The 27,876-nt window shown below is 35.3% G+C and overlaps 1 protein-coding gene across 11 annotated transcripts; it reads left to right on the forward strand.

Annotated features, from left to right (window-relative positions):
- Positions 1 to 1,762: 1,762 nt before the first annotated feature.
- Positions 1,763 to 27,663, forward strand: LOC128263786 (tau-tubulin kinase homolog Asator). 11 transcript variants are annotated; one of them, XM_052998997.1, is made up of 15 exons: positions 1,763 to 2,157; positions 3,170 to 3,283; positions 8,691 to 9,201; positions 10,268 to 10,633; positions 10,706 to 11,095; positions 11,165 to 11,371; positions 12,362 to 12,430; positions 12,491 to 12,712; positions 13,505 to 14,272; positions 14,483 to 14,610; positions 19,572 to 19,716; positions 19,913 to 20,306; positions 24,207 to 24,824; positions 25,264 to 25,363; positions 25,426 to 27,663. In XM_052998997.1, the coding sequence occupies exons 2-15, from the start codon at positions 3,261 to 3,263 to the stop codon at positions 25,649 to 25,651; spliced, it is 4,167 nt and encodes a 1,388-aa protein (XP_052854957.1). In that variant the 5' UTR covers positions 1,763 to 2,157; positions 3,170 to 3,260; the 3' UTR covers positions 25,652 to 27,663. The 11 variants fall into 11 exon arrangements, with proteins under 11 accessions (XP_052854957.1, XP_052854950.1, XP_052854951.1 ...); XM_052998990.1 differs by having other exon boundaries at positions 1,771 to 2,157; positions 12,491 to 12,823; XM_052998991.1 differs by having other exon boundaries at positions 1,771 to 1,861; positions 12,491 to 12,823.
- The last annotated feature ends 213 nt before the right edge of the window (positions 27,664 to 27,876 follow it).

The raw sequence follows: 27,876 nt of genomic DNA on the forward strand, positions 1-27,876 counted from the left end.
GCTGTTCCTAAACAATATCAAAATTGATTTCCGCCAGGTGGTAGGTAAGTTTGGGCAAGCAAACTGGCAGAAGCGCCACCTACCGGCATTACATACAGAAAACTTTGCAAGCTTTGCAGCGCCCCTACATTTCATAGTCTTCTTGGACTCACTTAAACGAACTTTAAAAACAGCGCTCTTTGCTCGTTAATCGATACATTTATCGAAATGAAATGAAATCAAAATGAAGAAAACTTTTCCCATCGCTTTTCTTTCCTTTTTGATTTTTGTTTCGCCGCAAATCCGATATTTAATTGAGATGGAAGTCGAAAGGCAACTGGCTCGCTTACAAACAGTTTGCTGTTACGCGCACTAACATAGTGTTGGTAACGAGCGCTGATACCGATTTAAAAATTGTTTAACGCATTTTATAATACAGAACATGACGTCGAAACGGAAAGTTTCAACCATTGGAAATGGCAGTTGCGAATATTCAGACAAATTGCCGAAAACAAATAACCCTAAAGCGTATTAAGAATTTGAATTTGAGAAACGAATGCAGAAGTTACTTCTCGGAGGTGATAAGCCACGAAAATTGGATGAAACATCAGTGGAAAGATTTGCAGCCACTGAGATAATACAAAATGGCAAACGGTAAATACACGTGGTTTTCCAATCTTGTCAAGCTTCGTTTCTCGCATACATGGCTTACATTCATATAGTCTTTCAAGATTAATCTTGGAAATCATGAAACAAATAATGCAAACACATAAATTGTACAATGCCCTAAGTCTAGGTTTCCTACCAAATCTGCTTTTTTTGCCTAAATCGATAATTGTGTTCACTCCATAACTCGAAATTCGAACAGCAGTTTTTTTATATTTTGTTTTACGCACGGAAAACAATCATATTATGCCCGCCAATTTCAGTTTTGCCTAAAACCGCTCAGAACATTACCAGCTGCTGGTTTGTGGTTAGGAATAACTACAAAAAAGTATCGCTGAAAAGTTAAATCTGTTAAGAAGACAAAAAAGTGACAGACTTTTTAACAAAAGTTCTAAAGAAAAATAGCGCAAAATTGGTGGGTAAAATTTTTTAAGGGGGATCCTTGGGCATTCTTTCAAGGAAGTTAAAAAAAATAAGAAAAGCATTTGCCATGTGCGAAAATAATAAAACATGTAATCTTTGGTGTTGTAGAATTTGACGACAAAAACACGAAAAAGCCGCGTAACTGCCAGAATTCCAATACCTAATTGAACTCTAGCGTCGTTTATATTCAACATCTTCGATTTTGCTTTCTCAAATTAAATTGTTTGTCAACAAGCCCAGCTGATTGACAGAATGATCGAAGCACACGAATTAAGGTGAACTCTGAAAACTTCGGTCTCACTAGAAAGGATAAAGTTTTTTTCGTTTTAAACGCAACTTCTTCGTGGGCCACCCTGTAAGTGACCTCTAGTGCATACAGTTTTTGCTCATGTCTCAATTCATGCGTGATTGTTATTTAGTTTCAAGCCATATCGAATATTTAAAGCCAACTCTGTTTTAAAATGGTTTTAGTGAAAATTTTGTTTAATTTTATATCCGATCAATAATTATATAATTATTTGAATAGCCCTTGTTGGTCCGATCATCTTAAGTGGTTGCAAGTTTTGTCCGACTAAAGATAGCTTTTTGTTCTTGTTTATGTTATGCACCCATACACACAAAATCGAATACGCAGAGAGTATATCCATACATACATGTTTATGTACGTTTATATGTATTTGCTGCTCAGAAATGCCGAAAGATTTAGTAAGAAGATTTCGGTGAAAGAACAAGTTCGTTTCGAGAGAGCTTTTCCCGATATGTTGAAGACTTCGCACGGGAAAATATTTTTAAAGTTCGAAAAAAAGTATTTAGTGGCCTAAATATGTTTTAGTTTTATCAAAATGGTTATACTCGAAGTTTGATACTCGCATTACTTTAATCGACCTTTCGATAAAAGAGTTTACAAAATAAAAATAAAAATATAAAAATACAATTTACATATGTATTTGTATATATTTAGATGGATAAAATTCAAGTCACGTGAATCCCGCGCTATATTCGTTTGTGTTGAACTCCACTATTTTTGAATCAGAAACTTAAAATAGATTAAACAAATTCCAAATGCTTGCCTACTTAGCGTAAATAAACGTAATCATAAATAAAATCAGATACGCGAGATGCAGTGAGCTAGCTATACACTTCTATTCATTAGCACATATATATACATACATATATGTATACTGAATGTACAAAAACATATACAACATATGTATATATTTAATATATTTGTGCATACAGTGGTGTAGGCAAGGAGGTTTTGGGGGTTAACCTCCTGCTACAGAAACGCCTTGGGTATTCCCGAAACTTTTGAAACTCTGAAGTGCTGAAAATCAGTTAGCTATTCGTCAGCTGTCCATCAGCTGTTCCATACAAACTGAATTTTCAGAAATTTGAGGATTTCAGCAACCCAGAGGCTGCTGAAAATTTGATGAACTGCTGAAAAGCCAGGGTAGTCGCTCCTTCCTACTAAAACAAAGAAGACAACACTGGACCCAACATGAAAGTAACCACCAAATATATGCAAACAAAGACAGTCCGTAGCTTTCTTTTAAATCCAATAGTTGGTTTTTTTTACTTTCCCTGGTCATTTTTATCAAAATCAAGCATTAGCTGAGACAAACAAAGCTGGGACAATTTTCAATCAGTAGCGAAACAGCTGGTTGACAATTTGAGGTCGTTCCCTCAATTGCTGAATTTTCGGCATTTCAGACGTTCGGGAATACCCAAACCATATTGAATCCCCCTTGGATACAACACTGTGTGCATATATTTATATAAATATATATATGTATATATATATATACGTTTACAGTGTACTTTCGAAACAAAAAACGAATAAGACCCAACTGTGTTCAGTTTTTTTCCACTTTTTATTGTATTTAAATTTGGTAGCAACAAAAACTAGCTTACTAAATTAGTGTTTTACACTAACAAAAGATAATTGAGTGTTCAACATTTTGAGTGAGCACTGTGTTATATATTGTTATTTATCTAATTGTTTATTTGTGCTCAAATTATTAACAAATATATGTGTTTTTAAGGTGTAAACGTACATACTCTGAGTAGTGATATATATTTTTTCGTCATCGCAATCCTTTAGATCGGGCAAAGAAAGTGAAAACAAAAGCACAAATATATGCAGATAACTTCGAAAGTAACCAACTCTAGATACGACCCAGACTGCTGCCAACATGCATTTACAGGATTATCTGAGGTATGTTCTAAGCTCGAGTGGTTTCAAAACCCAATATAAGTACAAATTTAAAAAAATAATAATCGACCAATTTCGTGAGCATATAAATCGATATTCAGAGGCCCAATCGAATAGGTCCTGTCGCCTTGCGTGAACACGCATGTAAGGAGCATGCGCAATCCACGCCTGGAAAATGGAAGCTCGTTCTTTGTCAGCTGGCATTGCGTTGAATTAACAGGGAAACTTTACTTGGATGGAAAAGCTCACAGAAGCTTACAAATCGATACATGTATTTTAATTCCGTGAAAAATGCTTAAATATACAATAGCAAAGCAATCTAAAGTGAATTAAATAGTTGTATGTGTTACACAAATTCTAACCGTCAAAGGGAACGGAACACAGGACATTATAATTTGGTTATACACCACCAATAAAAGCCCTTCTTGGATAAAACGGTTTTATAATTGTGAGAACCACATCCTCAGGAATAGAAAAAAAGTGAAAAAAGAGTTATGCTGAAATATTAACAAGTACGTTTGCGCGTACATATTCGCCTATTTTTAAATCCATACTCACTTTGGTATGTACAAACTTTTATACAAAGAAGCTCCGCTTATACAGAAACAAAATGTTCAGTAAGGGTTACATATGAGACAAGCAAATGGGAAAAATTAGCATTTTGAGTACAAATTATCCCGAGACTCCTATTTTTTAATAAATATCCCATTTCCGAAGTTTACATATAAAGGGGACAAACATTAAGGACATCGTGGCGAATGAAAATCCGCAAATGAAACACACGAGTCCATTCCAAGAACTGCTACACGATAGGTTTTTGAGCCTTTTCTTCTATCATTAAATTGGGGATGTTTTTGAAGGGTGAAAATAACAAAATTCGTTTCTATGACACCAAAAGCAATGATATTTATAGGAGAGCAAATTGTTCAAATTTTTTGTATAAAACCTTTGACAAATTATATAATTTCTTTTACAATACGAAAAGATAATACATTAATAATTTAGAGGTGCATAATACATACAAAAACAGGTAATTGCAATATAATAAATCGATCAAATCCAACACGCTCCTCGCTTAAAAAATTTATTAGACTGTCTGGCTCATGGGCGGTTTGTAGTGTCAGTAAAAATTTTCGATCACATAAAACGCCTGTTAAAAATAGTGGTTTTCTCAAGCGTCTAATTGCACGTTAACTTTAACGGGCACCTGCCTGTTATGTTTTTATAAACTATTTAAAAAGACAGCTGATTTCAAAAGCCACTACAGAAGAGTTTCATTTCACCGAGCCCCCATCCAAATACAGCTGGCAACAGTAAAAAGTGCCATGACCAGACTTTTTTAAGGGGGTTTGAGAATGTTCTGTACAACTTTTAAATTAATCCGAGTAAAACTAACGGAGTTACAGAGCTTTGAACGACCGGCCGTGCTAACAGATTCTTCACGTCTGAAATACTCTAAATCGATTTTCCCGAAATCTTATTTTTTAAGCTCGTGAGCATCAGATCTTAAAATGTACTGAACCGGTCCTTTTGAGAATTTAAACATAAGTTTTTTCTTTTTCAAATTAACCACGATTTAAAAAAAAAAAAAAACTTCTTTTGCATCTTTTTTTTCTAATAACCCGGTCAACCCGGGTATGATGTTTACCGCAAACCAACTTTTTTTCAAGGCGCATCCGAAGATTCACGGTCACTTGTCTTTTTTTTATTATATTTCTTTGAACATTTTTTCTTTTATTTTTTAAATGTTGTATAATATGTAACTAAATTTTAAAAAAAAATCATAAGTAATGCGTTTTCCGCCTTTAAAACCCTAGGGATAGGGTACATCAGATGTATTATGAAATATCTTCATTTCGAGTTGGATCTGTGCTTGGTATCAAGTCCTGACATAAGTCCAACGTGAAGATCCACATAATTCTAGTATTGATAATCAGAGAAGTCAACTAAACGAATACTTTGTTTTCGGAAGGCTTTCTGAGTTAAATTATATTTTAGCAGACTTTGAGTTGTCTGATCTCTTCACATGCAAAAAAGTAGTCGATCTCTTGGTATTTAGTATTCTGCAACAAAATCTTTTATTATTCTTGTGTTCCGTGGTATTCGTCTATGTCCATTGTCTTAGCTTAAAATTACTTTAAGACTAAAAGCTAATATAATTATTATCATCCCTCGCTATCTTTTAAAAACATGATAGCAACCAGATCAGGCAATAGTCAATAAATTTGCGTAGTTTTTTCAAACAACTTATCATCTCATACAAATCAGCCTTATCCTTATACCGTTTCCAAGTTCTGGGAGTTTTTTCCTGCCAGAGGACCCAGCAGTAGAGCGTTTTGGTGCTGCGACCAGGACTTGCTGCACATGCGCTTGTTTCTGTCACTTTTATGCCAATGGAATCAGGCTATTTATCAGGTTGAGACCAATATTAGACCAGCAATCTGGGTCAAGAACATGAAGCAGCAACGAATTGAACCACCTGATAAAACGATAATTTCAAATATCATTTCGATATTTTTTCGAAAACCTATTATCATCACTTTCGGGGGAAAACAAATGTACAGCTTTTGACAAAAACCACCGATTTAAATCCACAAAATCGTTTCAAAGATATTTGCCCTTTGTCCGTTAAAAAAAAATTCAGTTAAACGATCGAAAAAATGTAAATGTAAATGTAGAGATTTTACAGAGCGATGGAAAAACTTTAAAAAATAGTCTTCGTTTTCACGTTGCTATTAACTAGCAGTCGGCCGTCTCTTGTTCCTTTACGTGCCACATATTGTAAAAAAACAAAATAACCGTGGTTTATGCGTTAAGTTTTCACATAATTATATATACATATGTATAAACTCATTTCAATTTAAACAAGAAAGGAAGCCAACTTCGTCAAGCCGAAGTTCATATACCCTTTCAGCTATTGCAAAAATTAAATATTCTTGAAAACACTAAAACAATGATTTACTTGTGTAAATGTTTAAAAACTGTTTAAAACTTTTGATAGGTCAAAAAGAATTTTTATAAAAAATTACAAAATAGAAAAGTTACATTAAAAAAAAAATTGTATATCTTTATTGTTCCCATGGGAGCTTTATGTTATAATCGTCCGATTTTGATGAAATATAAACCGTAATTCTAAAAAATATAATTTTTACTTTATGTCGAAGAACTAACAAAAAAATTAAAAAACAGCAAATTTATAATTTTTTTTCATTTATTTGCCCGATTGTTCCTATGGGAGCTATATGCTACAGTCGTGCAAGGGTATAAACATTATAAAACAAAAATCCCAAAAAACGTAGCTTTTTGAAACGTTCTCCTGTCATAAGCCTATAGAAACAAATTTATTAAAATAAAGTCGGCGTTCACAAAGGCCGAAATTGATATCATAAAAACTGATGGGGCTGAAAAAAAGCGTTTACTATAATAACCTAGCATATAAGCGGCGGAAACAATTTAAAATGTTACAAGCCATTGATTTTCTAATAATTTAAGAGAGAGTGTAGTTTATTGTTAGAGTGAGATTAGAGATTTTGTGTTATGCTCTGTGGGACTGTTGGGATATTTGACAGATGTGAAACTAGTGATCCCACAGAGCTACCACACCACCACCCAAAAGCAGCCGCAAACAGTCGTTGTGGCAAAGGCAAAGTTTTTTGAAAAGGGGAGCGGTAACGTCCCAAACACCAACTTCCCTTCCGATTACGCACTTTATTTACAAAAGATATAACTTAAAGGTTTAAGATTTTTGGGCTGCACTGAGAAAACATCGGCTAGGAACGTTTATCCTCCATCTTGGACTAACTGGGAAATTTTTGTCACGGCCAAGCCTTACGGACTTTTCAGAAAATTGTTAGTAGACGGTGCAAATGAATCCATTTATCTTGAGGGGGTTCTTTCACTCTATCAAACTCTTTGATAAGTGCCTTTTCCGGCTCTTATTTTATTTTAATGCTATGGATTAGTTGTTAAATGATTATCTGAACTGTTAAGTAATGGCTTATATTTACACCTCCCAAGCCCCCTTACTATTTTGACTAAGCCTCTGGTTCGCAGAAACAGAGATGGCCGCCGTGTCAATTTAAATACTTTCGCGCCAAGACTTTAGAGTTGCACATAAGAAACATCGGCTGGAAACGTGCGGTATGGAACTTAAATTCCACAATCAAGGAATAACCGGGAAATCTTTGGCACGGCAAATCCTTACGGGCCATCTTTGAAAGAGAGGCCATGAGCCTTATAATTGGTCCCGATAGTAAAGCGATATGAACAATGTCAAGTATGGTAGGTCCAAATCTGAGGCAAACCCGTCTTGAACGTTTCTTTTCCCATCTGAAGGTATTTATTCCTAAAAGCATGAACAAAATTTTTTTTTGCCCGTTGCCTAGTATTTAGATCAACGATCAGCGAGAACAAATAGCTTGCGGAAACTTTTCTTCGGATTCTTTTAACACCCCGGAACTCAGATTGCCTAAAACAAGTTTCTCGGTCCATTTTAAAAAGGGTCCCTGAACAAAGCTGCAAACATTTCTAAAGATTGTAATTCGTAATTTTACGTCATTCAATATAAAATAGGGATACATAGAGAATATTAATAAGCGCAGCTGATTGCTGATTGACAGTAAGACCGTAGCACTCGAAGTTGCGATTAACTCTCCAATATTTGATTACTCTAGAAAGAATAAAGTTTTTCGTTCTGAGTTGTAGGCTTAAGTTGACAACGCAGTTCAAGTGTAAGCAGGGCTTACAAAGCTGTTCATTGTTTTGATTTTTGTATGGAAAACATAAATTTAAGAAATCAATAGAAACGATAACAAAAACGACTTTTTATCCTAATTCATGCTGGCAACGGGAGAGTTAAAATCCGCCTTCGGTAGCCAGCTGTTGATTGTTTTTGTAAGTTGTGAAGGTGGCGCACTATATATAACTGATAGCTTTATGTTCGAATAAATTCAAGATGGCAGGCTGTAATTCAGACTCAACTCAAAATCACTTTTCTCCCATCACTAGTCTCCTATGATAAGCCAGTTTTGCCCAAAACTCAACAAATTCAACACCAGTGTGAACAGGCTATATTTGTGTTTTGATGATGAAAAACATCGATACATTCATATGTTGAGCCCGTTAGGAATTGCTAAAATAATTATAATGAATAAAACGTTGTTTTTGGCGATTAGGTCTGATACCAGGCGGCCAGACACATCTTCTCATCATGAATACTCGTATAGTCCGGTATAGTCGCGTTTAAAAGCGCCTAAAAATGACTATTGGTTTTAAAATAAGTTTTTGAAAAGAAGGAGGATTCGATGGGGATGGGTCCTGTAAGTTTTCTCGCAAACCACATTCTAGTCTACAGACGTATGTACGTATCTTAAAGGTGCCTTAAAATTTAAAATGATCTTTTCTTTTTCAGAAACGACGAAAATGCGTCTGCGCCAGACGATGGAAATCAAAATAATACCTGTCGGCCTTCCTCCAATCAGGAGCAGTTCATAAGCCTTAACCGGAGTTGCCAGAAGAATCTGCTGAGACTCCATCCACCGCCGCCTTCAAAACCACCGCCGCTCGCGGGTGTTTTGCAATCCCGCCTGCTGCAACACATAAACACGGGCGCGGATGCAGTGGCCACAGATGCTTTAGAAGTGCACCGTAGAGGAGCCAATGCGCTTCAGCGGTCGGCCACTTTGCCAGCGAAAAACAGCCGCTTAGGGGTTCGCAGCCGAGTGACTTTTAAAGTCCCACCGTCCGCCACTCCTGCTCCTGCTCCTGCTCCTGCTCCTGATCGTGATCCTGATCCAATCCAAGCACAGGTTGCTGCCGGCGAAAAAGCTAGAACCGTGATAGCTCCTAAGGAGAAGGAATCTAGCAAAATGACATCTGAAGACTTGTTGCAACCGGGCCATGTTGTAAAAGAGCGTTGGAAGGTGTGTTCTGAGTTTATTTGTTTGCTTACAGTTGCGGTCAGAATCATGCTGATGTTACAGTTTGATATCTTATTAAGTTGTAGATTATTTTGGATAAAACATCAGATACCAAACCAAGCACCTGAGTTATGTTTCTAGGGCGCACTTCTTCGTGATGTTGGTCAACTAAAACAACAAAAATACATTTTCTTAGCTAAAGTCCTAAAAAAATATAATTAGCTTGGCATAAACACAGACAACGGGCCCATATTAGATTTACTAATTTAGATACAAAGGGAATTTATTACGATTAGAATCGAATGTATATTGCTGACTTTGAAAATAATTTGCACAAATTAAAAATTAACGAGCTTAGGAAAATGTAAATAAACTTTTTTTAAAGAGCTAAGAACAAAGTGACGATATAGCTGCCAACGAACGATCCTTTACTGTTCTAATAAGCATAGGACAGTGTTTTGCCGGTGCCAGAGTAGTAATTAGCTAAATAAATTCTAAAATAATGGCCAAATTTGAACAAATTTCGCGATTTGTGGGCGTTCCCATGCTTTGAAATTGCGCTGCGTGAAAATAACTAGAATCTGCATGTGAAATCCCAAAGTTGCTTTTGAGAACTCCACGAATATATATACCTAACCGCTACTAACTGTAACATACTTGTCGACGAATACACTATTTAACTAAATTTTGGCTATAATTTCGAAATTATTTAACTTGATAACCTGTATACGTTTTCGTACCCGCTTTCATCGACTAGAAATTTAGAGCGTGGGAAATCTAGCTTTTTTGTCATTTTCTGCTAAAAGTGGTGGAACCAAATTTTTTTGCTCGCTCTGCCCAAGACAGTAAAATCAATTCCAGGACCACGAAACTTCGATTTGATTCAAACAAAGAAAAAAGAGTGGTAAAAGTACGCCTCAATACTATATTGTAGCATTGAAATTTAAGAATTAACCAATTAACTTTGATGTATGAAGAATCATAAGTATTCGAGTTCTTTTGGGCTTTTAGTGTTTTGTTAAACATAACGTATTTTTAATAAAATATTTTTTATTTCCATCCTATGCAGGTGGTGCGTAAAATCGGTGGCGGCGGCTTCGGAGAGATTTACGAGGGACAAGACCTGATTACACGTGAACAGGTCGCACTCAAGGTAGAATCCGCCCGCCAACCCAAGCAGGTGCTTAAAATGGAAGTGGCCGTTTTGAAGAAACTGCAGGGGAAGGAGCACGTGTGTCGGTTCATCGGATGCGGGCGAAATGATCGCTTTAACTATGTGGTGATGCAGCTCCAAGGAAAGAATTTAGCTGAGCTTCGTCGCGCTCAGCCACGTGGCGCATTTTCGCTTAGTACAACACTTAGGTTAGGCTTACAAATTCTCAAGGCCATTGAATCTATACATTCTGTGGGCTTTCTTCATCGTGATATCAAACCGGTAATATTTTTTCTTCAAATAACCAATTAAAGCTTTTAATATTTCGGCAACGATCCATTTTTTTAATTTTAGAGCAACTTTTCCGTGGGTCGTTTGCCTTATAACTGTCGACGCGTCTACATGCTGGACTTTGGATTGGCGCGTCAGTACACCACTGGCACTGGCGAAGTGCGGTGTCCAAGAGCTGCAGCTGGTTTTCGCGGCACTGTCCGCTATGCTTCTATCAATGCACATCGCAATAGGGAAATGGGACGTCATGACGATCTGTGGTCGCTTTTCTATATGCTTGTTGAGTTTGTAAATGGGCAGCTGCCGTGGCGGAAAATAAAAGACAAGGAACAAGTGGGACTGACAAAGGAGAAATATGACCACAGAATACTGTTGAAGCACTTGCCGTCGGATTTAAAGCAATTTCTAGAGCATATTCAATCTCTTACCTATGCAGACCGACCGGACTACGCGGTAAATAAAAGATTACCCGAATCAGGGAACTCTAAATGAGTTATAAACTTATTTGTATTTCATTTGCAGATGCTTATCGGCTTATTCGAGCGGTGTATGAAAAGACGAGGCGTCAAGGAATCTGATCCATATGACTGGGAAAAAGTAGACTCTGCGGCGATTGGCAACATAAGTACAACAACAGGCCACCCATCAGTTCCCGTCAAAAACGATTACATGCACGGGAATATAACACAAATGACTGTAGCAGCATCTAACGCAAGCGGCACAGAATACGTGAGTTCTCTTGCAACAACTTTTGTATCAATTGCTTTAGTTGTTGTATCAAATTAGTTGTTTAATAGATTTTTCAACACATGCATATAGTCAGATCAGAGCCATAGACTTTATTTATATTTAAAGAAATTCGGTACTATAATATACTTGCCATGGAACAATGGGAAAATAAATAATAATTAAATCCGTAATTCGAAAAGAGTATTTCTTTAAATTTAATACTTATCTAGCTGTTTTCCATTCCTAAAAATTACCACAAATGTTTTGCTCAAAATTTGAATTCGCCATTTCAAAGAAAAGAGTTGTGCCTCTTTTGGTCACTTACAAGTTTGAAGAAGTTATGGCTTACATCTAGAGTGCGTAAGGTCCCGGGCTAAATTCTCAGCATATACATGTGCTTTTTCATAAAAGCATTTCGTAAGCAAAGTACTTAAATTCAACGTAAAGTAATAATAAAACAATAAATTAAATTTAAATTTAAACAATGACCGAAGGGAGGAATAAAGGTCCTATAATAAACAATAAAATTAAAAGAAAATTTGAATTATTTTGGACAATTTGCATTCTGAAAACGATATGTTGGGAAAAAATTACTGAGTTTTTTCGTCCTTACAAAATTTTAACTTCAATTAAAGAAAGAATTTTCTTTCTTTCTTTGATTTTTTTTGTATACAAATTCTCAGATTGAGTGCTGCATTAATTTATAGTCATAGTTATAATGTGTTGGCCTTTTTTGTCAATGTGAGCAGGCTAAATAGCAGGCTGAGCGACCTTCTAACTTCTTTTGAATGAAAATGTTCAACATTTTGTTCTTGTGAAAATAGTCCTTTTGGCTTAGTTAATTAGTTCCCGCTATTATCTAGAACAAGTATGATTGGTAAAGCAAGTAATCATTGCTTAATTATAATCAATCACAATTAGCCGTTCTCTGCCATTTATCACACAAATCACTATACGATGTATTTCCTCTATTGGTTTACTTCTTAACAGGTGCGAAAGCGGGCTGATATCGAAACCGCTCATATAACAGCGACCGAACCATTAAATATGAAGGAGAAGGTAAGTTCATCAGCATAATTGATTATGTTAATTATTTTAAAAACCTTTTCTTTATTAAAGGTCGATAGAAACTGCAACGCAACCTCACTAGCCCCGCAAACAAAAGGATCTGGCGAAGCCACCGTACCACACGGCAATACGACAAATAATCAAAACATTGCACCCAAAGGATTCGTTCAACAGCAGTCTGCGTTAGCCACAAACTCACAAGTGGCACTACCAAATATTCAAAATGCAACAATCAATTCACCAATGGGTGCTATAGGCAGCAATGATGCACAGGTAACAGTACCACAGTCAGCAGTTCACGCAAAGAACTCACAGCCCCAAAACGGCGCTGGATCGTTTTCTACAACAAATCAAAACAACTCTGCTCCGGTGTACGGAAATTCGGTTAGTCTAAAAAGTAATCTTTTTTTTGTTTGTTTTTATACCCTTGCAGAGGGTATTGTAATTTCAGTCAGAAGTTTGCAACGCAGTGAAGGGGACATTTCCTGTAAAGTATGAGCATCTCTAGGAGAGTCGATCGATCCATGTCCGTCTCCCCGTCCGTCCGTCCGTTTCTACGCAATCTAGCCTCTCAGGTAGTACAAGTCGGAACGAGCCGGATCGGACGACTATATCATTTAGCTCCCATAGAAACCTCCGGGAAAAAATGAAAAAAATGATTACTTGACGTTTTTTAATTTTTTTAAAGCTCTTCTATATTTATTGATGGTTTAATGTATTGGAATTTCGGTCAAAATTTGCTCAAAATCGGAAGACTTTACCATAGAAAAACACTTAATATTTAAAAAAAAATTTAAAAAGAATTTTAACTTCTCAAATTTTAAATTTTATTTTAAATTCTTTTGGACATAGTAAGAAAAAAAAAACCGGAAAACGATTAAAAAGTTGAGGTGAAAATCATCATAGCTTTAATTTTTTTAACCTATAGGCATATGTTTAAAATGTTTTAGATATACATGTTTTAAAAAATATTTAATTTATGCACTAGCTGCAAGGGTATACAAACTTCGGCTTGCCTAAATTTGCTTGCTTTTGTGTTTTTTTTATCAAATTATTTGCTTACAGTATCCACAATTGGAAGACAAAGCACCTACGAAGTTTTTGCCAGCCAAACCAAATACAGAGTGCGAAAGTATAGGCGACGGAGTCGCCAAGAGTATATTTGACCAGAAAAACGGCGATGCACTGCAAATGAAAAAACTTAATTCACCTGAGTTCGCCAATAGTCAAAATCAAACGCCAACGGCAGTGTCAGCCGAGAAGGGCTCTGAAGTCAAGCGTTCATCGGAAGACCAAAAGTCCACTTTTGGGCGTCTTCGTGTGCTCACAGCCCCCCCAACAAGTGTGCATGATCTGACTGCGTCTGGGGGTCACAGCCAACAGGGGCCTGAGTTGTTAACAAAACAACAAACAACTGCTCAGTTTCCAACTACCACCAAGGCTGGATCCGTCGCCGGAAACAGCTCGTCCTCAAAGTTTGCCATCAATCAGCATGGTCAGATTTTTGGAATGGCTGTGATGCCGCCAGTTAACCGCCGATCGGCAACATCAACCAACTTGCGGCCATCTTCCTCTGGAGCAAACACCAGTTCAATTCAAAGGATCAACAGCGGATCGACCGCTGGTGGATGTTTTGGCACTGGAAGCAACACCGCCAGGAGCAGCGCTGCTGGGGATCATTCTGTTACCCAATTTGCTTTGATAGACGACGAAAACGTCTCAGCACTACAACAGGTAACCAAGGGCGGAGCCCTCACGCTGGCGTCCCAATGGAAGAGTCAGTTCGATGACTCAGAGGACACTACTGATAACGAATGGAACCGAGAGCCGCAGGTAAACTTAAATTCCTTCTAACATCGTTTAAAGCGCTTAAAATGTCTTCCTGTAATCGTGAATAACTTTTCAATAATGTTCGCATATAAAAATATTTTTAAAAGTAGTTACTCTCAAGGGCTAACAATTTAAAATGTGGCCTTTTTTTAAATAAACTAACCCAAATATATGAAAACATGATAAGCATACCACATACATTTCGCCTCGCAGTCGCAACCCAATTTGGAGCAACTGATTAAACTGGATCTTTCATTGCCCCTAAATGAAGCCAAACCATTTTCAAAACATGTTGCTGAAACCCCAAATCTCCCAACTAAAGGAAAAGACAAACCGAAAAGGTAAGTCCCATTATGTGTCATCTTATATGTATGTATGTATAAATTCTACTCAGTTTACATTGGTCGGAAATCGGAAATCACGTTTTTTTCTGAATAAACTTATAGATATTTTTAAATTATAAAGCTGTACTCTTGTTCTATTATTTTTGTGAGACTACATGGAATTTCTTTTTGGTATTATAAAATTGGGATGTCCGTCTGTCCGACTGTCCTTCTGTCCGTCCTATAATATAAAGCTCCAATGGAAACAACAAAAATATTTAAAAACATTTTTTATTTTAAATGCGACTTTTCTATTTTGATATTTTGTTCAAATTCCTTTTGACTTATTAATAATTTAACAGCTCAGAATTACGCTTTGAATTTTATTAAAATCGGAAAACGATGTCATATAGCTGCCAAAGGAACAGTCGATTAACCATATACGCAAGTAAATCATAATTTTAATATTTTCAAGAATGTTTAATTTTTGCAATAGCTATAAGGGTATATGAACTTCGGCTTGCCGAAATTTGATTCCTATCTTGTTGTTATTTCTTGTTGTGAGCATAAAAAGCCAGTTCCAAGAAAATTTGATCTTATAAGATGACTTAAAAGACTACATCCATCTGACCACTGGATTCTTGGACGACCCGCTAGTGGGAGACTCATACAAGGCACAAGACCGCCACACTGTCCAATTTTTTGAGGATTTGTAAATTACTACCTGTTATTTTTTACTTGTGTGAAAGTGAATTAAGTTTCACACAGCAGACAACTTAATAAACGCTTTCGTTTTGTTCCTATCAAAAAGCTTCTATCGAAAATTAGATGTTACAAAGAATATTACATTTTGGCAATAGCTGTACCCTTGGTATATAAACTTCGACTTGCCGAGCACACAATTCCTCGAAGTATTAAATATTTGACAGTTGGTAATACAAAATTCCAAAAAACTTATATTTCAATCTTGAATCGAGCCCGATAAAAAAAGAATGGTTCCCGTTTATTTACAAAATCTGAACCACTCCGTTTCGAAATAATCCAGATCCGGAGTGGTTCACAGCCCTGGTTTCTTCTATCGACTCTATGCCAATTTTAAAAGCATCCTAGCACTTTACCAAAGACTGTAAAACTCAGATGAGTAACACTAAGATGAGTAACGGGGAGCAAAAAAATTTCTCTATGCAGCTTCTTTTTTGTGAACCCGAAAAAAAAAACAAAATTCACACGTATATGCATATTTAGGATTCCCTGAAGTTTGCCTTGAATTTTTTGTCAAACGTAAATGTCTTCTTGATTTATTTTTGTGTCAACTTGATTTACGAATTATGTTGACAACGAGAAAAAAACTAAGGGGCTAGAATGCAAGTTCTTAGTGGCGCACCATGTATGTTGTTTGGGTTTTGGGCGAAAACAACCCGAGTTCGATTCCTGCTTGAATGCAATATTTTATTTTATGTTTATATTTAAATAATGTATAATAATTTATACGGAGTCGGCAGTGTTACTATGAATTTTTTTCGTTTTGCTATGTAAGCTGATCATCAAATACAAATATATAAATCAAACAAAAAAAATTTATAAAAAAAAAATCGCAAAGGAAAAAAAAATTAAAAAAAAAACTAACAAAGAGTAAATAAAAAAAATGTATAAAAGGCAAACAGAATTAAAAAAAAAACTTACTGAAAAAAAAGGGTAAATACAAAAAAATTGTATCAAAAACTTGCCTGGAGATAGATTTGAACGTGCGCCGTCTTTAATTACAGACGTGGACTTTGACCACTACACCAGGACGCCACTCATGAAGCAGACGACTAGATATGATATTAAGATTTTGATTTGAAAAAAATCATTGCCAATCGGTTGTTTGAGCGTTACGCATCTTAGTGCATTATAGGGTCTTTGATTCAACCTTACTTAGTAAAAATGTATTGTTAGTATTTTATTTCGTATTTATTTTGAATTAGTCTGTCTGTTTCTTAATTGTCCCTTTTATGCCAAGGACCAGCGCGGCCATATCAACATTTCGGCTAGAATTGAGCAATTGGCCATTTCTGCTGTGGTACTGTACATGCAGTGACGATGCGCACCAAGAGCGTGTACTCCACATGAGTCAGCAGAATTAAACTTCTGCTGTCTAACGAGTAATATACCAATCGAAAGGTATCGCTAAAAGAAAAAAAATTGCGCGCCAAGACTTTTGGAACATGAGTATGTGACGTACTAAAAATTTAAATTTGAGCTCTTGAGCCCGGTTTGGTAAAATAAAATTTGCGTCGAATGACACCCAATTTGCTTGGATCCGATGCTCCGTTCAAAAGCTATGTAAAAAAACTTTTTTTTGGTATATCTCAAATTTATATGTTTTAGATATATACTAGGAGAGTGGAGTTTGTCCATTCGTTTTTACGCAAACAAGTCTATGACTTTCAAAGGAGCTGGATCGGACAAACAATCGGGAAAATTATGAAAAATGAATGAACATGAAAAAATTATAGCATCGCTGTTTTTTAATTGATTTGAATATTCTTCAATACAGTAAATGGTTTATTGTTTTAGAATTACGGTTTTAATTTTATTAAAATAACAGGAAAGGAAGCAGCTATTGCAAAAATTACATGTTCTTTGAAATATTTAAATTTCTATTTATTTCCTATAACAAATATATGATATCGTTTTCCTCATTTAATAAAATTAAAAGCGCAATTCTGAAATATTATCCAAAAAAAAGGAAAAACAGAGAAGTTGCAATTGTTTTCATTTAATTTTTGTAATATTTCGATTGTTCCCATGGGAGCTATATGATATATTCGTCCGATTTAGACCAAATTTAAACGGTAATTCTGAAGTTCTTAACTATGACCAACTACAAAAAATTAGAAAAACAACAAAGTAATAATTTTGTTTGTTTTTTTTTTCGATTGATCCAATTGTAATCCTTTCGCACCAAGACAAAAGATTAGATTTAGATTTCAATTTTTATTTTAAAAGCTCTTAACGACACACGCCACATGCACAGGAACCTTGGAAAAGAAAAGAGCCAGATCCGAATGTGACGAGACTATAGGTCTGATCAAATACGCAATTCAGTGTTGTGTTACGTTATTTCTGACAACAAAGTAGGGCTATTCAATAGTTCCTATGGGAGCTATACGCTATAGTCGTCTGATCCGGCTCGTTCCGACTTATATACTTCCTGCAATAGGAAGACAACTTTTGGAAAAGTTTCACGCAGATAGCTTTAAAACTGAGAGACTAGTTTGCGTAGAAACGGACGGACGGACAGACGAGCGGACGGACGGACGAAGACAGGTCGATAGATGGTGCCACGGAAACCCCGATTGTTCTGTGGGAATATTAAGTTTGAAATTTGTAAGCTGAAGAACGGTTATCTAAAAGTCGAGAAACTCGACTATAGCGTTCTTTCTTGTTATTTCCATATATTTTTCCGATTGTTTCTATGGGAGCTATATGAAATCAAACAAAAACACCTCTTGACAAGGTAAAAGTAACGTGACGATCGCAACGATCTTCAACTCAAAAAACCTTTGACATCAGATTGAGGACCCAAAACATCCATTTGATACGCACATATACTGACTGTTGAATTTAAGTTAAATTTTGACCTTTACAATAACAAGTACAAAAACAAAATCACAAACAAAACAAGTACCCTAAAATATAATATTTTATGAGTATATCCTCTTCCTAAATCTTGTTAGACTACTACTATAGACTACTACTATATATATAAACAAGAGTAGCAAACTTCGTTAAGCCGAAGTTTATATACACTTGCAGCTTAGCAAAAATTATATAATTATTATTATTATTATTTTTTTTTTTGGTGCAGGGCAGGTAAAAGCTTGGGAGTATTCTTGTTTTGTTATAAGAGACGCCCGTGGGTATCATGGCTAATAATCCACAGTTCCGCTTGGTGCCGTCGAGACAGCAAAAATTAAATGTTTTTCTTAACATCTTTATTTCGATTTATATGCGTATATGCTTATGTTTGCCGATTAAATTAAAAGCGTCATTCTGGATTATTAAACCATTACTATGCCAAAAAAAATTTAATTTTTTAATATTCCGATCAATCCTATGGGAGCTATGTAATATAGTCGATTTTGATCAAATTTAAGCCGTGATTATAAAACATTAATAATATTTTTAAATCAGAGAACTTAAAAAAAAACAAGAAAGCAGCTATTGCAAAAATTAAATATTCTTGCAAACATTAAAATTATAATCAACTTGCGTATATGCTTAAAAACATTGAAGCTAAGATGATTTGCAGCCCAATTATTCGACTGCTCCTTTGCCAGCTATATGACATCGTTTTCCGATTTTAATAAAATAAAGCGCAATTCTGAACTGTCAAATTATTAATAGGACAAAAAGAATTTTAAAAATAAATTACAAAATAGAAAAGATACATTTTTTAAAATTTTTTTATATTTTTTTTGTCCTATATTTAAACCATATTTCTGAAATATTTAACCATTACTGTATGTCGAAAAACTAAAAAAAAATTAATAAACAAAAAAAATTCAAGGGGAACTCTATAGTCGAGTTCCCCGACTATTAGATAGTCAGCTAACAATTATCATTTATTTTAAATATATATATTTTTTTCTGAATTAACAATATGTTGAGAATAATCTGTACTTATTTCAAGTCAATCCGTGCCACCAGATTGTTCACGTATAAAAACTTTAAATCGATTTTCCCAAAAACGTCTTTTTTGAAGTTCGTGAACATCAGAACTTAAAATCTACTGAACCGATCCTTTTGACTATTTGAACATTACCTCTTCACATAAATCAGCAAGTAATCACGAGGTTTTTTTTTTCTATTTTTTAGTAACAAATTAACCGCGATTTTCTTAGCTAGAACAAACTATATTTTGTTATTTTTTAAGGAGGGTATCTTGACATTTTTAATTTTAAGAAAATGGTTTCTGATTTACATTACTTTAGGTACACACTTAACATAACTGGAATCGAGAACTATGAAGCGTTGAGAATCTCCATACCGCACTGCTGGTCTGAGCCTGCAATGGGTAATGTATTACGTAAAAACTTGGAACCACCGGCTGTGCAACAAGCCGCATTTGATGACACAGTAAGCATTTTCCATATATTCTGATATGAAATAAAGAATTGCATGATGCATTTTTGTTATAACTTGCCGGAAGACATTTTAAGTATTTTAGGGTCTGTTCTTCTAATAAAAAAATTAACCTGTAAACAGTTTGAATTGTCGATTATGCTCTCAAAAGCTTAAGGATTGTAATTATGATAATTATTTTAACTTTCAGGTATATCGCATGGATATAGCGAGAAATGTTTGCGTACGAGAAGCTTATTCGGAAATCACTCCTTTGGCCAAAGTTAAGCCTACCACTTCCTCAGTTTCCAGGAATGTCCTACCTTCCCCTTTTAAAGAGGACACAGCATTTCAGTTAAACACATCAATCGATGACCGAACCAAGTCAAAACATCGAAGCAGCCTTCCCAATGTTTCAGTTGCCGATATTTTTGACGATCAGCCGATGCAGTCGAAATCTGACGCTATGCTGGTAGAAGACGCAATTAAGCCCTGGCACGTACAGACAACGGCTTGTCAAAGAAGTAATTTTGCTTTAAACGCAGCCACCCAGGAAAACAACGGTTGTATTAGTGGGCGTCTGGAAATTCGGGTTATTCCAAAAGGTAAGTATTCAATTCAAAACCGTTTTTAATTTTTTTGGCAAAAAAGTTGCCAACTATAAATGCTCAAGATTTGGGATTTGAAATGGAGATTCTAGTCATTCTTGCGCAGAGCAAGTTTATTTTAAGCCAGATCCACGCCCACTCTGATACATGTTAGACCTGAGCTATTGCACTTTGTGTGTGTGTTTAGGTCATAAATCGGTAGACTCAAAATTTTCAAAATCGGGTTATTATTTCAAAAGTTGTAGAGTTATTAAGTGTCCTGCCTCCGCTCTGCCGCCGCTCTGCTGCTGCTCGGTCGCAAGAGAGACAGAAAGAAAGAACTGATAGCGGTGGTGGGGATACTGCACGATCTTAGCTTCCAGTGTTGGATATGCAGTTCGTCAAATGGCGCCACCTCAATTCCGATTGTTTTGTGGGGGATAAAAAATAAAAAACACGAAAAAAAAGCTTAGTTTATAAGCCCTAGCAGCCATTGCTAGAATTAAATATTCTAAGAAACACCTTAATTTTGATTTATATGCTTATATATCTAGCTAATCGTTCCTATAGCAGCTATATGATATAATTTTCCGATTTTAATAATATTAAAAGCGTAACTATTATACCATTACTTTATCCAAAAGAACTAAAAAAATAAGATAAATAAATTTAATTGTTTTAATATTCCGATTGTTCACATGGGAGCGATTTGATATAGTAGTTTGCTTTTAATAAAATTAAATAGTTATTCCTAAATTATAAATCATTACTACATCTCGAAGAACTAAAAAAATTAAAAAAAGCAAAGCTATCATTTTTTCCTTCTTTGTTTTTCTTATTGTTCCTATGGAAGCTGTATGCTATAGTCGCCCGATCGGGATCGTTCCGACTTATATACTACCTGCAACAGGAAGACAGTTTTTGGGAAAGTTTCATACAGGTAGCTTTCAACTGAGAGACCAGATTTAATGATATTAAGGGACCTTACCAGTGTAACTTGTTTTTTTTTTTGCCTAATAGATAGTTTACAATTACAAAAATATCCCGTGAAAGCGGCAAGGTCGTGCCTAAAAAGATTTGAATGGCATTTTGTTGATATTTGATATTCAGCACAGAAAATAATTACTTTAAAATATTTTGCGATAGGTAAACGTATAAATTATATTTTTACCTTATTCTTTGATGTTTTATGAACAATACTGCATAATAAATTCGGTTAATAATAACCAATTTTGGTTAATAATAAGTGTTCCGGTTTACGCTCGGAAGTGAATTTGATAACATTTTCGGATTTTTTAACATAGGAAAATTACCCTTCTTTTGGTCCTTTTTTGTTCCCAAATAAAAACAGCTGACTGGCAGCTATCCCCTATTGACAAAGTCGTTTGATTTGACAAAGTTTTGCTGCCTCAAATTAAATTTTGGCCCGCTGGTGTCCCTCAGTTAATGGGATTAATGGTATACTAGTTTAGCGCATACAATCGAAGGAACTGGCATCGGCGGCCACAAATACAAATTTTCACATTTTTTAAGCAGCAATAAGCCAGTGCTAAGAAATGATGGTGTCAGTGTTGTGAATTTTTCACAAGAAGTGTTGAGAACCAGAAATGCCAAGGCGATGAAAAAGGTCCCAACGACATACGTTTTGCACAAATAGATCATTAAATTAAGCGGTAATAAGTTTTTTTCGTTCGGAAACTGGAACAGGGGCGGCGGAATTGCTTTAATGCCGAAGTATAGAATCGAATCGTTTCTGGGACGCAATCAGAAAATAGTTTTTTACAGGTCAAATATGTTTTTATAAACCAAATTTGTAAGGTTCTTAACCATTAAAGAATAAGGAAAAACTATCATCTGCATCATCTTTAACTTATCGCAAAGTATTTTAAATTAATTTCGGTTACGGGTTACGGGTTTGCCGCCCTAAAAGCATTCCAAGGCAAAGTTTTCGGGAATCCAGAGAAAGTCCACAAAAAAATAGCAAAATATTTGGCTACAACATAGTTTTTTTAAGCTAAAAGACACATTTAAGTTATTAGGTAAACTGAAAAAATTAATAAACAAGAAAGGAAGCAAACTGCGGCAAGCCGAAGTTTATATACCCTTGCAGCTATTGCAAGAATTAAATATTTTTGAAAACATTAAAATTATGATTTACTTGCGTATATGCTTAAAAACATTGAAGCTATGATGATTTGCAGCTCAATTATTAGATAGTTATTTTATATATTTTTATTATTTCTATGGGAGCTGTATGATATAGTCGTCCGATTTTGTTGTATTTTAAACCGTAATTCTAAAATATTTAACCATTACTATATGTCGAAGAGCTAAAAAAAAAAAAATTAAAAAACAGCAAAGCTATAATTTTTTTTTATTTTTTTTACCGATTGTTCCTATGGGAGCTATATGATATAGTCGTCCGATTTTGATGAAATTTAAACCGTAATTCTATATTATTTAACCATAACTATATGTCAAAGAACTAAAAAAAAATTAAAAACAGCATAGTTATAATTTTTTTTATTTATTTTTTCGATTGTTCCTATTAGAGCTATATGCTATAGTCATCCGATCTGGCTCGTTCCGACTTATATACTACCTGCAATAGAAAGACAACTTTTGGGAAATTTTCATGCAGACGGACAGACTGACAGACGGACAGACGGACATGGCTAGATCGACTCGCCTAGTGATACTGATCAAGAATATATATACTTTATAGGGTCGGAAATGTCTCCTTCACTGCGTTGCAAACTTCTGACTGAAACTTATAAAAACATAAAGAAAATCTCAGCTAAAATGAGATTATCCAAAATCATTTTTCGTCACGGCTTAGCATTTACAAGGTGTGTGTCAAAAGTTTCCGAACTTTTCAAAAAGAAAAAAAACTACAAAATAGTTTGGAATGAAACTTTGCATTTATTCAAAATAGTCTCCCTCCGACTCAATACAACGATTTGCACGATTTTAAAGTGATTCGAATGAGTGTTTTAGCTCATCAACCGGGATGGCCTTGAGTATGTCGGTCGTCGCCTTTTCGCGGCGTGTTTTTTTGGGTTTCGGCTCATCTGGCTCCTTCCATTCCGCACTCTGACGCTTAGTTTCGGGTTCATATCGAAAACACCACGTCTCGTCACCAGTCACGATGTTGAAAAGAAAATAAGGATCTTTTCGTGCTTCAATAACGACGTCTTTTCGTGCTCTTTGAGTGTGTGTGGAACAAACCGTGCACAAACCTTCCGCGGACCCAAATGCTCAATCAAAATGCGATGAATAGACTTATAGGATATCTCCAACTCCATTTCCATGTATCTCAACGAAGATTTTGGTTCTTTTTGACAAAATCACGAACAATTTGAATGTTTTCATCAATAACAGCACTTTTCGGACGGCCCGAACGTTCGTCGTCTTCCAGGCTTTCACGACCATTTTTAAAACGATTAAACCACTCGTAAGTTGAGGTACGGGATAGACAATCATCACCATAAACTTGTTTCATCAATTTATGAGTCTCGGTGAAAGTTTTAGCGAGTTTAAAACAAAACTTAATAACCGCTCTTTGCTCCATGATTTTTCGTCGACCAACTAACACAAGGTACTGTCACTTAAAGCGCAATAATTCCAATTCCACTGTTCCAAATGTCTTGAAATTTGGAGGGAAAATCGGTGAATAATGTATCTTTCAAACGCATATACTCACACAAAGATGGCGGCACCAGAAAATGCCCTGCCAGAAAAGTTCGGAAACTTTTGACACACACCTTGTAAGTACAAGTACTTATTTTATTAAAAATGTGTATTTTAGTTGCCTTCACCACAAAAGTTTGCCATATGTTGCCATGGATATCAATTCTACAGTTGGTTTTGGTCTTGAGAAAAACTAAAAATTTATTTTCTTTTGTTTTCTTTGTGCAGAAACCTCTCATCTGGACGACTCTGTTTATTATGATGCACTGGCAGCTGTTAAAAATACTTCAACCACAAATCAAACCCACGACCTTTCTGATAAAGCCCTTATTTACTGTGATGAATTAAAAGAAAAAGATGCACTAATAGCTTCCCCAACGAATACAATCAATAATTTTACGACACCAACCCACACGACCGAACCGCCTATCGAAGCTAATTTCTGCAGCGTACATTCTGTTGGTGTCAATAAACTGAAGTTGAATGGAAATAGTGAAACATCCAACGCAATAAATGATCAAGCAAATATCAATGCAGGTGACTCCAAGGCTCCTTTGGCAGGAGACTGCACTGACTGCACTGGTTACAGGGAAACTGAGTCAGGATGCGACCTTCCACTATTAAATCCTAGCAAAATACCAGTGCGCCAATCAAAATGTGCATCATGGGCGGGTGCCGATACTACAATAAATACATCTAAAACATTTGAGTCCGTAAAAGCCCCACTGGAAATCCTTCACAATCCACAAATTGACACGCCAAATTCCGTAAAGGATATTACACCTGTTCGCAACACATACTCCATTGCTTTAGAATATCCTCCTAATATAACGGATCTTACACCAGGTTTGTCCTTAAAGTTGGCTTTATTTCTGAATGGCTTTGTATGCTGGCAACACGAATCAATTCAAAAATTTTAAAACCTCCGTACAAGAGCTAGATGGTTGGGCTTAAACATGCAGATTGGTTGAAGCTAACGAGTTTGTCTAAAAAAAGGGCTAAATGGTCTCAATAAATTTTTATGGAAATCATCTACCTGAAATTGTAAATTGGATAATTTTACCAAAGTATATCGTAGCGGATACTCTTAAGCTAACTTGCGATGTGGGGACATCCTGCTTAATCTGCATGTTCAGTTTCAATTCCCTAGCTCATCGTTCACACACTCAGACGGAAAGATCGACTCTGCTATTGATGGTACTAAGGATACTGTCCCTTCATACTTTTTAGCGGTAAAATCGCTTTCTTTACCTTTTATTAACTCTTGCAATTCTTTTAAATTTAGGCTTACGTCGTCGAAGAGAATCTACTGAAGGAAAATATGTGACAGACCCAACGCAATTGCAATTAAAATTCCAAAGACCTCGATCACGAACTTCAAGCAGGTATGCCGGCAATTTAAGCTGCTCATTAAGTTTAAATAAAAACATGATTACATATCTTTAAGGACCCGTGGCATTCCCAATACCATGCTAGGACATTTTGATGACAACGGTACTCCTATGACTAGACACGTTGGGGCCCAATTTGTTCAAAACGCAGAATCAAATAATATACCAACGAGTGAATATCCTGCTGAGCCACAACCTAAATGCAACATTTCGCCACCACCGGGGGATCCAAAAACTGAAAATAGTGCTCGGCTTCGTCGTTATAGGCATAACTTAGAATAATCAAACAACTTCAGATTTACAGCAAACTAATTTGCGATCCAGAACAGTGAATCTAAAACTGTCTTAACGTATACTTATGTTTTTAATGTAGCTGTTTGACAAACAAAAGAATCCTCATGAACATCTTAGAATTTTTTAAATGTAAACCCATTTGTATACCCCTGTAGAGGGTATAATAGTTTCAGTCAAAAGTTTGCACGCAGTGAAGGAAACCTTTCCTACCCAATAAAGTATATCAGCATTACCAGGATTCAATCTAGCCATGTCCGTCCGTTTTTACGCAATATAGGCCCTCAGTTTACGAGTTATCTGTCTAAAACTTTCCCAAAAATTGTATTTTTTTATGTATCGGATCGGTCCTCCAACAAGAACAATCGGAAAAATAATGACAAAAAATATAACTTAGCTGATTTCGATTTTTTGTTTTAATTCTCAATTTCAAATTTGAGAATTCCAATTTATTTTTTTAAATCGGACGTTTCACAATTGTTACCCTTTTGTTATTCAAAAAAGGAAATTATTAAATATAAACAAAACAGTAAATGGTGTGAATGTATTATAGTTTACGAACAAACGAAAAATACAGATATTTTGGGAAAATTTTAAATTGATAGACTAAATGGAATTTTTTACTTTAAGGTCCGTTTTCGCGACTTCATTTTATGATTTTGATGAGTTAGGCCGTAAGCAGAGTTTTTCATTACACTTTAGTTCAATCAGCTCTGGTGTTTGAGTTTTTTAAATGTAGAAAAACTTTTATTTCCTGAAAGTTCACAAGTTCCATTTCTATACAATTATCAAAGCAGGGGTGCTCAAAACTTTCCGTATGGCAGTGCATTTACCAACACATCTAAAAAGATCACGAACACCAGTAACGAAGTCAGTGAAGAGACGAGAAAAAGACAAAAACAAATTACATTCGATTCAGCCATTCAAAAGAGAAATTGTTGTTGCCTTGCGTCGGTCTTATCAGTAGCGAATTGGACCGCAAGGAAGAATCGAAAAAAGTGTGAGTGTATTGCAAAATGTGCCCAGCAAGCCCACATAATGTACCGGCCCCATGTGCGTGTGCATTTAGAAAAACAATTGTGCTCAATGTGCATTGGCGTGAGCACTCCCAAATCGAATCAAATCCTCACATAAAAAGGGCAAAAAGGCTTTTAAATTATGAAAAGCTTACTAACATTTTTCAATTCTTCTATTCTTAACGTAAACAGTCATGCTTCACTTTTCCTTTGGTCCCAAAATGGCTTTTGCAGGGCCAATATTTGCCAAATTTGGTATTTTTTTTAATTTAAAATAGTTTATGTGAATTTCTGTTTCTGAGATTTATCCAATAAATTATCAGTAATTTATAAGTATTTATAGTTGGTTTTAAATTTCAAAATGATTTTAAAATAATATCAAAATATTGTTTGCAAGTAAAGTTATCTTAAAGTATATCAAAACAAAACAAATTCTGAGCCATCAGCTTAATGCTGGAACGCCTTTTCGGAAGTTAACGAACTTCACCGCAAAGATTTCGTGTAGTTCTTTCAGAAACTAAACAAATGAAAATAGTAATTTTCTTACACTTAAAATAACGATAGTACCAGAGCTAATATGGCAAAACCGAAAACAATACATAGAAAATTGTGATTTATAATATTCAAATGCTCTATGGCCTGATTAGATTATGAGTTCTTTTATAAAACTCTAACGATAGCCGAGAAAATAAGTTTGTTTAAAACGTTATTTCCTTATTATTATCAAAAGCCACCAAACATGCTAAAAGTTTAAAAATACCTTTTTAGATACTTAAATAGCCAGCCTAGACCCAAATATACGAGTTTCCAAATGCGGAGTGGCCAAAAAAACTAACGTTACGTAGGCATCGCAAAAGTTCTCAGGTCCAGTCCCAATTTTATACCGCTTATAGTTCCTGAAATCTCGATTTTGACTGAAAGTGGTCATAGGGAATACAGCTGGTTACTTTTAAATAAAACATATGTACATTTAACGGCATCCCCATTTTACTCATAATCCTAATATGGTCGATCTTGCCATATTCCTCTGTCCATTATAGGAAACAAACTCTTAATGGTAAAATATTCACAGAATTGTAGACCCAAAATGTTCAATTTTTAAATTAAAAAGGTTTAATTTAAAAATTTTAATGAATGTTCATGAAAATTTGTTTTATTTGTCAAATGGCTGTATTTTGAACAACGTTGATGACATAATAC

The sequence above is a fragment of the Drosophila gunungcola genome, unplaced genomic scaffold (genome assembly GCF_025200985.1).
Source record: "Drosophila gunungcola strain Sukarami unplaced genomic scaffold, Dgunungcola_SK_2 000018F, whole genome shotgun sequence".
NCBI classification, from domain to species: Eukaryota; Metazoa; Arthropoda; class Insecta; order Diptera; family Drosophilidae; genus Drosophila; species Drosophila gunungcola.